This window comes from Amblyomma americanum, chromosome 4 (genome assembly GCF_052857255.1).
Source record: "Amblyomma americanum isolate KBUSLIRL-KWMA chromosome 4, ASM5285725v1, whole genome shotgun sequence".
In the NCBI taxonomy this organism is placed as follows: domain Eukaryota; kingdom Metazoa; phylum Arthropoda; class Arachnida; order Ixodida; family Ixodidae; genus Amblyomma; species Amblyomma americanum.
Window position 1 is genome coordinate 122961272 of NC_135500.1, and position 11855 is coordinate 122973126.

General features: G+C 46.8%; 1 protein-coding gene and 1 long non-coding RNA gene across 3 annotated transcripts in view; one reads left to right on the forward strand and one right to left on the reverse strand.

The window, feature by feature from the left end:
* The window catches only part of LOC144130344 (uncharacterized), a 76169-nt gene extending 73322 nt beyond the window's left edge, over positions 1–2847 (reverse strand). Inside the window, exon 1 of the mRNA XM_077664276.1 lies at positions 2710–2847. Within this exon, the coding sequence (XP_077520402.1) occupies positions 2710–2716 (7 nt within the window). The 5' untranslated portion in view covers positions 2717–2847. The remainder of the gene's footprint in view (positions 1–2709) is intronic.
* Positions 2848–4520: 1673 nt separating this feature from the next.
* Positions 4521–11172, forward strand: LOC144130345 (uncharacterized). Of its 2 annotated transcripts, XR_013314075.1 has the most exons (6): positions 4521–4771; positions 5964–6057; positions 6592–6667; positions 9026–9410; positions 10231–10383; positions 10771–11172. It is a non-coding gene; the product is annotated as an uncharacterized LOC144130345 (long non-coding RNA). The 2 variants fall into 2 exon arrangements; XR_013314074.1 differs by lacking the exon at positions 5964–6057.
* Positions 11173–11855: the final 683 nt, after the last annotated feature.

The window sequence follows — 11855 nt, forward strand, 5'->3', positions numbered from 1 at the left end:
ACCGGTTTTTAATTGGTACAAGATTTCCCCCGGCCTCGTGCTCGGCTCTTCTGGGTGAGATGCTTGGGACAAGGGTCTTGACCACAGTTGCTCTGATGGATCAGCGATAAGTTCCGCCGTCAACAACGTTAAAGCCGCCTCGTGCGGTAGAAGCCTATTTGTGGCCCTTTTTTCTCTTTGGCTTGGGCCTCCGCCTCAGCTGCGGAAGGTGGCTGGTTCGAAACCCACCGCCGGCAACCCACCGGTAAAAATGGGTACAAGTGTCCCCCGGCCCGGCGCCCGGCTTCCTCAGGGGTGTACGCTTGGAAGAAGCTCCACAAACCCCGCTGCGCCCTGCGGGGCAAAATCAGTTTCGAACACAATCAGCCTGCAAAGGTGGTTCGTGAGTAATTTGAGACGTCGCAACGAGTGTTACGAGTTCAGTGAAGTTTAAATGAGTGCGCTCTGCGAGATTTCATACCCTTGACACCAATTTTCATTTTCCTTCTCTTAAGGGCGCGGGTCGGGTGTCGGTCTCCGTGGCAGCTGGGCGTCGCATCTATCACACCTAGCGTTCCGTTCCGCTGAACGCATTAAAGTGCACCGCCGTTTTATGCAGAACCCACTTTCTTGACCTGCGCATACGATGCCAGCAGACGCTTTTCCGCTTGACCCGATGTCAAGCTTGACGCTGGCGCGAGGCATATTAGCGCGCGCCTTTTCTTTCTATCTTTGCTCTGCTATCCTTAAACTCTCCTTTCAGCACGCGCCAGCGAGCGTGGCTCGTCTTGAGCCAGTAGGCAGGCTCGTGCACTTTCCTTTTCTTTCTTCCTATCAGCAACCGCAGCAGCAGGCGATGGCAAGGTCAAAGTCGAGGTAGATGGTGTAATAGCCGCTGGTGTCGCTGCTCTAGTTGACGTCATGTGTCGACCCTGACTACCACCAGTTATGCTCATGGTTTGACCTCTACCTACATTCAAGGCGAAACTGTCGGCCACCGTGACCTTTAGCTACATTCAAGGTCAAACTTGCGGCCCCGCTGACGGCTCGAAATGCTGGCGTAGTGAAGCTTTTGGCTTCAAAATTTCCTGCGGTTCAACTACTGCTGACTGGTTAGAGAGCGAAACTGCGATGTATCGAGCAAGTAGACGTGGCTTTTCGTCTGTAACGTTGAATGCGTTCCGCAAACTCGATACGCAGTGTGCCTGCCCTGGCAGAGGGAAGTTAATGGTTGTCACGAGAGGTTGGTCACCCAGTGAACGCTGCGCTCTATTGCTGCAGTGCCGCGTGTCTGCGGCAACGTTGTAAGCTCTAATGCATGTAGCCCACATCTCTCTCTCGACACCACCACGTACCTCAAAGCGCTACTGAGGCTTCCGCTTACCCAGGGAGCCAGCTATGCGGCCTTTCTTTCCTCAAAATCATCGGCGTCTAGAACGTCATAAACGCCAGCGCCAATGAACACAATGAACGCCGACGGCCTATAGAAACAAAGGCGAGCGCTCGGGTTCGGCGGCGGGTGAGTGACGTCACAGCTGTCATGCGCGTCCTGCATGGTTCAAGGTCAAACTCGCGCACACGGCGCGAACTGCGAAGAGAGGGGAGTAGTAAAACTTTCGCTTTAAAAAATTCTGCAGGCACGTAAGTCTCTTCGCGTGCAAGAAAGGGAATGCGTGGAACTCTCCTGAACACAGGTTTTTTCTACGAGCCGGAGCCCTCGACTAGGGCACCTCTTCCTTTCTTCTTTCACTCCCTCTTTATCCCTTCCTTTACAGCGCGGTACAGGTGTCCGCCGATATGGCCTCTTTCATTTCTCTCCACTTATACCTGTCCTTTACCAGTTGCGCGCACCCTATGCCTGCAAACTTTTTAAGCTCATCCGCCCAACTAACCTTCTGCCGCCCCCTCCTACGCTTGCCTTCTCTTGGAATCCACTCCGTCACACTTAAGCACCAGCGGTTATCTTGCCTTCGCATTACATGCCCTGGCCAAGCCCATTTCTTCTTGATTTCGACTATAGATGTCATTACCCCGCGTTTGTTTCCTCGCCCACTCTGCACGCTTCCGGTCTCTTAACGTTACACAATCATTTTTCTTCCCATGGCTCGCTGCGTACGTGCGGCCCAGAACGCGATTTTTTCTGCTTATATTTTATTTTTATTCGTTTTTTTATTTTTGAATTACTTTCTATTGCCGACTTTTATTCATTTTTATTTATTACTTTTTATTTTTGCATTTATTTTTATTATATTTGTTTAAGGCTGATTATTCTTTAATGTTTTTCATTCTGCTTTGTTTATATTTTATTCGTTTTAGTTTTGTGACGTCATTTGATTGACAGTTGAGGGGAGACATCCTGTAGACACTCATGTGGCACGTAAGGCTTTCACCTTAAAAACGAACGCTCATCGACGCCGCGCAACCCATCCCTACACCATTGACACAAACTGTCCGGCAAGACAGAAGAATTACACCAAAAGAGGGGCAAAACTGATGAAGCCGCAATGCGACGCCATCTTTGTGGAGATTGTTGCACAGAGCACTCTTATAGATGTGCAAAAGAAGAAAGGCTGAGCAGAAGCACAAGGCTGAGGATTGACCCAAGAATGAGCATCGTGCCCGTTTGATTCAAACCCAACTAGACCGGCCGGCAGAACCGCAAAGATATAGCAACAGCATAACACTGCCCACGAAAGTGAATTAGACCAACGGTCCAAGCAAGGCACTCACCGTCCATCCGAAGAAACCTTGGAACCGAAGCGCTGACGAATGGCCACCCCTCCCACCGCTGAGGAAGGAGAACCCGCAGGTCACCACGGCCGCCCAGAGAACCCGGAACCGGAGTATATGGCGCTGCTTGTATCTTAGAAGGAATGTTTCTGAAACGAAACGTCCTCAGATGTTTTTATTTTGTTCTCCACGTTTGTTGAGCACCCCGATCTAAACACTTGAAGCTGCCGTAGCTAACGCTCTTAAGTCCAACACTGATGTAGTGTTGGCGGAGAATTTTTTTAGCGGCAGTGACGTGCTGCTTATCATAAAATAGCAAAAAAGATACTTTACGACGTCGTTCATTGCCTTCACTGAAAATTTCATGACGGTGACACGAAAATCTCGCTAAATATAGAGAACAGCGTATGCAGCCGAAGGTGAAATGCGGCGGCCGGCGTGTTTGAACCGATTTGAACATGGACGCCCAGAAACGTCGCTCGCATGGGGCGCTGCCTCACGTTTTCGCTTGATTTTCCCGGCGGAACAAGCACCCGGATATTGGTCAGGTGACGTGGCGTTATACCCCGCGGAGCTACGGATTGGGTGAGGAGTTCTGTGACATGATGTCACTAGCGCGACTTCCATAAAAGGGTTTACTTACCGGAACTCCCCCCTTTTCCCCACCCCCCGTGTCCAATGGGCTTAACTTGCGCGAACTCTGGGACTCGCTACAGTGAACGCACATTTAATGCCTATTCAGACTTGCAAGCTGCAAAGTGCATGCGACCAGCAGTTGCTTGTGATCAGACAGCAGCTCAACAACAAGTTGTTCACACGAAACCGCCTAGGCTTAGCGACGACTAGGGCAGCCAGAGAGCAGCGCGTAGCTAAATGCCCGGCGCGCCCGCGGGCGGCGTCGTTGCCGAAAGCACGGCTCGCTCACTGTGGCTCGCTCACTGATTGGCTCAGCAGCTTGCGACTTGCACTCGGAAGGCTGGAAAATCGAGCAGCGAGGGTCTGGCCTGCGACTGAGGAATACTTTATGACCACGTTTGCAGTACTGGTGAACAATGAACTTTTAACGCCGGCCCCATATGCTTGGATTATCGACTACGTTGCGGCGAGCCTTAATTAAGATATTCCGCGACGCCATCGTCACAGCACAGGCTGAGAACTTCAATTCCAGTACGGGCCAAAACAGCTCGTATTTATCGGAACGATATTAACTCGTAAACACCGGTGCTTCAAAGCGCTAGTGGGCCCTTGCTTGTGAAATTACATGCGAACAGAATGCGGCGAGTGCGAGCCGCTGTTGCATATTAGCTAAAGTGTGACGCAATTATCGACGTAGTTCCTTAACGCTATTGATATCAAAGCAATCCGCTTGTACTGGTCACATTAAGCTCCGGTGAGCGTGCCAGTGTCGCGCAAATTAATGCATCGCAGCTGCTTTCCATCGTGCCACTCACGTTCAACATATCCACGATATTCGCCAGCTTGAGATACGGCACATTTCTTCGCTTTTTTTGTCGCAACTTAGTGATTTTACCTGGCGTCAAATGAAATTGCATACCGTCAACAGCGCCGTCTGCTCAGTCGTCTGCTATGACATCCGGGTCACTTTAGGGGATCACAGGACCGCAGCAACTACAACCGACATGCCAGAAACTGAAAGCGCTATTATATTCATAAATAATGCAAAAATGAATTCCGAAAAATACAAAGTCCTTGTTGTGAACATACTGTAAATATTGGTGTCTTAGAAAAAAAACTTCTGTCGGTTGCAATTTTTAAACGACGCGAAAGCGCAGCTGTCTGCGCCGTGACAGCGCACACGACGCGTCGCGTTTTGTATTTGCTTCATTGAGGCATTGCTTGAGTGCTTGTACGGCGGACACGTGTGAAGAACCCATTCAATAGAAAGGTGAGCAGGAGTGTGTTTTGGAAGCCAACGACCAGAATTACGCCTTGTCAACATTGCCGAGTTTCAACGGGCAAGCTTTGAAGGAAGGCAATGCTGCGATAAAGGCAACGAAGACTCCTGCGCGGTTTTACTAAGCCTGGGTGAATCGCGTGACCGGTGAGTCTCGCTCTGCGTTTCTTTGCTAATGATCTGTATTCATACACGCTATTTGTATGCGGCTATATAGGGATGGGAGTGGAGGCAGTCTGCATGCGGTTGCCGCAGCAAAAAAAAGCAGGGCCTAAATCCTGCATGACAGGTGTTGTACCCATTATGTTTATGTGCGTTTAGTACTCGTGTGCCGTGGTAAATAAAAATGGCAGAGATATCACAACAGAGTTACGCTGTCGTTTGCTAGCGCTGCGACATTCAGTGCAAAAGCATGGATTTGCACTGCGTAGAAGACGATGAGCAAGAAGTGCCGCTCGACGGAGCGCTCGCGCTAGGCCAGTTGCGATCAGACAGCGCTAGCAAGCGTCTTTTGCAAATTCCATTTCGTCAACTGGGTTTGCCTGTGTCCTCCGCGGTTGTACCTTCTATTGGCGCTTCTTTGCTTGGACGAAGCGACAGGAGTGTGCGCTCTGCTGTGCAAAATTTCCTTCAAGAAACGCAGCGACTCCCATTCTAATTTCTTTTTCCCGCTCTCAGTCAGTACGACAGTGAAGCATTACAGGCGTTGTATACTATTATGCACATTAAGCCATTGTCCCGTCTTCGATCTCCAAGTTAACAGGACCCCCTCCTTGTGTCTTCCAATCTATCAGCCTACATGCTATTACCACTCCTTTTCCCGTCAAAACTTTCCTGTATCCAGCAATTAACCGCCTGTGTCTTGGCCACTTCCCCGCAGTGGGTATGTGCCAGCAATGTCTGAGGCCTACCTACCTACCTACAGACAGCGCACTATTTTGCTCAGGGTTGGCTTGGTACTTATCGGTTTAGTGCTTGAGCCTTAATATTCGTCATACGAAATTATTCTGAGACAGTGATCGCATGTGAAAGGCTGGTGCATATTCCTCGCCTTCTCATTTGTAAACTTATCTGTGCTTCCCCAATGGAACAGGATTTGAGGCACTGTTATGTCAAAGTTAGGTCAATCTTGCGTCCCCTGAGCTGTAAGCATCGATGCTTCCTCACCTTCTGAGCACTGCGAGCTGTCGGGGATGCAACTGCACACTTATTTATGATTTCTACCTTTTTGCTATATCCTTCGCTTGTGCGGCCCGCATTCAAGTCGTTGGCCATTGTCGATGGTTTTTGTTGTTACTTATTTCCACTTTGTTACTTATTCTTGGTTGCGTGCCATCAGCTGTGCTGCCGGCGATTCTCCAAGCTCGGAACTGTTCCCGGGCACGGGATCCTACCCACAGACCTCCCTTCACCGCACTCACAAGTGTTTTTTGGTATTTTTTGACTGTCTTGCCCTTATTTGCATTGCCAGTCGACAAATTTGTGCAGTTTTTAATTGTATGCAGATTTGTTCAATGGCGCTACCAATTTTTGTATGATGCTGAGCTGTGATGCGAGATATCAAGCTTCTTGCTAGTGAAGGCATGCTTTTTTCCAGTCTCTCTTCTCATTTATCCAAGGCAGACTGGTCGCAACGTTCAATTTAATACCTAGACTTTGGTGCAAGGCATCATGATGGGAATTAATGAAAACCTGCGCATCCTATATTCAAATTGGTGTGCGGTATTCCAGCCAGCTCATTTTTCAGTGTGGTTATGACAGTCATTGTGACTCTTCTCAAATAATGTATATGGGTGCATTACATAAAATTTGTTCATTTCTTTTGTCATGGGCTAGCTCGTTGTTTTTTATTTACTTATATTACATCTAATTTTAGTTTTTAAAGCAGTAGACAATTTCCTCTCTTGTCATTCATGACATTGCTACAGCCACTGACAGCTGTTGCGCTGGATGTAATTATTTTGCAGTTGCCGGCTGCCAGCATCTATTGGGCTATGCGTGCTTCCTGCCTTCGGCTGTGTCATCCCTCCTGAGCCGTTCATGGTTGGTATTCTTTTTCAGTGATGGATATCTTGCCTGCCTATTTATAAAAACATTTTCAACATAGGCTTGCAGCTAGGTTTAGAAATGCATGCAAACTCTACATGGGCTTGACAGCAGTACCTCAGCATATAATTACAGGAACTGTAGACTTGTACAAAATATAGTCGCCTATGTAGCTCTTGACGCAGCTGCTGTTAACATAAAGAAGTTGAGCCTGCTTCAGGTGCTTTGACATTGCACACCTGTTGCCTGCTATGCATGTGTTCTCGAAAAGGCCCTATATGTTCATTTATCCCTTTAAAAACATTGTGCTCTACAATGATGGTTTACCAGTATTTCTGATACAGAGACCAAATTGTCAGTCAGAAATGTAACATTGCACGATGACACCAATCCTTGTATGGCATAGCATCCTCGCAATGCACTGGGCAAGCTGCTGTCAGCACAGATTTATTGCGGATTTATTGCCACAGCATATGATTATACTGCAGTTTGTACCTCTACATCCTTAAAACTGCATCCTTGAAAAATTTTAAATTAGTTAAAGGAAAATTGAAGGAAATGTGGCAGTAACTGTCTCACATTTTGGTGGACACCTGAACCGTGATATAAGGGAGGGGTATAGAAGGAAATTATAGAAGTGCCATAGCAGAGGGCTGACGCCTTTGTTAGATGCCCCTATTTAATTAAACATGCCTTGCAATTAACACATTTGGTGCAAAATAAACATGGGACTTGCATGCTCATGAACATACTCATGTCAGTAAAACAAATAGTGCCAATGTTGCCGTACTTTAGAGCTTTGCTCTTAAAAGCACAGCTGACTGCTGCTCAAAGTTGAGGGCAAAAATATGTCTCCCTTTCCTCATGTGCAGTCCGTGGTGCTGGTGCCATTTTCAATGGTGATGGACATTCAGTCGCATGATGCGCAGCCCTTTCCTGCAGTTAATGGTTTTGTCGGTCGTGTGAATCTGGCATTAATATTAGTGCAGAACAATGGTTCTCCATTTCATCTTTGGTAACTATCTTGCGCCACCTGCTACCACCCTTTTTCCTCAAATTTCCTAATCTCATTTGGCCAGCTGATTGCCACCCATTCATGCATTCACCTACTCTTGGAATCCTCCCAGTGTGTTAGTGTGGTATTGCTTATATCCTCTCTGCATTACACATGCATTGCACTTCCTCTCTTTTCGATTTAGTCAAGATATCTCTGTTCCTGTTTCTTTCATAAGCAGCTTTGCTCTTGCTGTTTAGACGGGAGGGATACAGGGTTTTAAACACTAACAATTTTAATTTTTTTTACTGGTTGTAAACAGGCACATTCTAGCAAGTTTCAATCACAGGTACTGAGTGCAACATAATATTGGGCTACATAGGAGTCACTTCAACCTTTCACCCGCATTAAGTGAAAACAAGGGGGCAGCCTCAAATATTGGAACGTTGGTGAAATAGCCCCTCAACAGTCACTGCTTGCTAGTGATGCTGATGGGGTCCTGTGGGCTTGCTAGCAGAACCTTTTGGCATAGCACTGGTCAGTCACGCTCATAAAACCACTGTGGTCACTCTCGAATGACTATGGCAGCACTAATGATGGCCAGGTATTCAGTGATGTGAAAAGCTTTGTAACGAGCGATGCCGATGAGACTCTTGACAGTCGCCAAGCCAGGCCTTGGCAGAAAGCTGGCGGGCGAAAACTTGTCGCCGATGAGACAATAAACTTAGTATCCTCTAGTCTTTGTCAGTATGTCGAGCGGAAACAGTAACAAAATACACCGCACGTGTTCATGTGTGAACGCTGGCGAGAAATAACCACACCACAGTGCCAGCCTCCTTCTGTTACAAGAAAGCCTAGTGAGTACGTTTGTGTGATGGTCATTGTAGAAAGCGAATTCTTAATTCCTAGCATATGAAGTTTGTCATAAGTGTATTTTTGGCAGCAGTGACCTGAAATCAATGGTTGCTTACTGTGTAGAACACATAGAGTGAATGAGCTGCGACAATGCTAGATGAAGTGACCCTCTCTGTCTAGCAATAGGTTGGTTTAGGAAATGTAGACTTGTGGAAACGGCTTATACCCCTGTCACACGGCGCGTGTAATGTCATTCGCAGCGAATGACATTACATTTGAATGGCATTTTTTTTGCTGCTACACGGGCACAGTCAATGGGATTCACAGCTAACGACATTCGCCCAGTGAATGAGTTTCCCGAACTCATGCACGTGCGACCTGTGTAATCTCGACGACAGCGACATGGTGAAAATTTACAAAACTGATTTGTGAAAACATAATATAAACAACAAAAACTTTTACTGTTTGCACCTATAATATATTTGAAATCTTTTTTTGACGTACAGGAGGATGCCTGAAGAAATTTGTACAACTATATTCTTCTTCCCAGTCACCGACGGTCCCTGTCGGCCATGTTTGTTTACAACTCGTTCTCAGCTTTGACAGTGCGGACGAAGCGTGGTTGGCGTGACTGCATTTTCGCGTGCCATCTGCCATGGAAGACAGCTGCACAGCCTCGTCAGCGCAAAATTGCAAGCCGAAGGCGCATTGGACCGATGAGGAAACACACATACTTTTCAAAATCTGGGAAGATCATATCGGCGATCTGCGCCGGGTGAAGCGCAACCTGCAGGTGTACGTCGCCATGGCCGAATGTCTTCGCGCGCAAGGTGTGCAAAAGTCAATCAAAGAAATAAAATCGAAGATCGAAAACCTCGGGAACAGGTACCGGTAAGTGAAAACTTACGTCCTACATTACAAGTGCTCAGCTGCTGAAAGACGCGGGTTCGATTGCGGCGGTCGCATTTCAATGGAGGCGAAATGGCAGACCCCGTGTGCTATGTGATGTCAGTGCGCGTTAAAGAACCCTAGGCTGTCGAAATTCCGGAGCCCTCCACCGCGGCGTTTCTCATAGCCTGAGTCGCTTTGGAACATTAAACCCCATAAACCAAACCATGTACATTACAAGGCGCCGTCACTGTGTGCGTGCCGTTTTCAGCGGTCGGGACAATGTATGGTGCCACACGCACACGCTTTAAAAGAGGCACTGAAGAACAATCGGCCTGTGCCTCGCCGTTCACATGGCGCTTATTTTAAGTAATCTGTGATGCAATCTGTCCGTAGATTCCTTTTGTCATGCCAGCACATGCGCCGCTACTTTGTAGTGATACATTTACTACAGCTGGGTACGCAAACGCATTGTTAATGCATTTGTTTTTAATTTTTTATTACATGACCCGTTAATTTGACTGCTCTTGAAGTACTAGTTCATTTCACAGTGTTTATTTTTGCTTTGTGCGTCCGACGACCACCGTTTTCTTATAATGACTCGGGCAAATTAATTCTATTCAAAACTGCTGAAGTGTCGAAATATGTGAAAAGCTGCATTTGATTAGTTCTTGTGCAAGTAGCATGGATGCAATACATTGCTGGGCAAATATCACTACCAGACAGCATACCAACAACGGTTAAATGCTTTTCTAGTACCAGTGATGTAGAGTCCTCTCAAGAATATAAATGAAATTGCAGAAATCGCATACCTTTCTTGCAGGTAACTTAGCCACAAGACAACTGGTCAAGGTGCCATTACATGGCGCTATTACAAACAAATTGCCCGCTTTCTTGGTCGCCTGCCCGCCAACGATAGCAGCCTGATGGACGAAACAGTGGATGACGAAAACGTCTCTGTCGCTCTGTCGAAATGGTAAGTACACGTCTGTAGAATAATGCAGGGCTTCTGCAAACCCAGTAAGAGATAATTCTCAGGTATATGACACATTGATCTATAGTGTTCGTCTGGTGGAATGGCACATGATAAACATGGCTTTTTTATTGATTCATCACCCTCAGCACCCCTTGTGGCTGGGTAAAACTGTGCACATGAATTCAAATTGGGCATGGTAAGAGCATAAGAGAAATGTCACAGCCACATAATGCTAGGGTAGCATAGAATATTCAATATAGAAATGCGCACACTATGCGTGCTGAGGTGAAGGAATGCATGCAACACGTAGCTGTGTTTCACTTCCTTAGTAACATCCAGGAGAGTCGTTGCAAGCCACCTTTTCACACACATTTTTTTCTCTTTCAGCTAATAGCATGCAGCAGGAGCCACTGTCACCAGCTGATGACGAGTCGTCGATGACTCAGGCTGCAGTCTCCGAGCCACCTTCGCCACCACCATATGATTCGATATGCCAACCATCAGTCCCGCCCTCACCCTCTTCACCTTTACCAGCAGCACCCAGCAGAGACCACAGATTACAAACAGCACCACCAAACAGCGAAGCCAAGCAGGCATGCCACACAAAAGAGCCTCTTACAAGACCTTGTCAACAGAAATCGCGAGTTGTGCGCCGACCTCAGAAGAAGCCGGAGAGAAGAAATGGAGTTGAGAATGGAGATGGAAATTCTCCGGGAATCAACAGCCACCGAGAAACAGTTGACGAATGCACTCCTCAAATACTTGGAGAAATAAAGTATGGTCATATTCAATTCAATTCCATTTATTTCCCAGAAAATTCTGGCTGGCTGCCTGGACTAAAAGCTGTAGGTATACAGCTTGACGAGGCCCAGGCAGCCGTTACAAAAAACGGGCAGACTCAGTTCAAAATCGTTACATGCACAGAAAAAAGAAGGAGCAGGTACAGTTGAAAATCTTCACATACACAAAATAAAAAAGCGAACATCATATAGTCAGGTTACAGTTCTCACAAAAACAGGACAGTCAAAAAGCACAAAATCATCATTAATAAAAATACGGAAGTGCAAAAAACAAATTTGCAAAAGCATAGAAGGGAACAGCTGTACTTGGGTGCGAAGAAGTCAAATTATTTCTGAAGAAATAATTCATGCAATGCTTCCTTAGTAGGGTTATTTATATCTATTTAAAATTATTGGAACGATTAGGGGAATCCCCGAAGGTGGAGTATAATTGTATAAGTAATTACTCATTGGCATCCACCCAATGCCAGATGACTGCGCTTGGGTGGATGCCAATGAGTAATTACTCCCTTATTACAATTCTACTCCACCTTGGGGGATTCCTCATCGGCATCCACCCAATGCCGTATGGCTGCACTTGGGTGGATGCCAATGAGTAATTACTCCCTTATTAAAATAACGCGTTCTTGAGCTCCTCATGGGTCACTAAATTTACTGGGCCTGCTTCCAGAA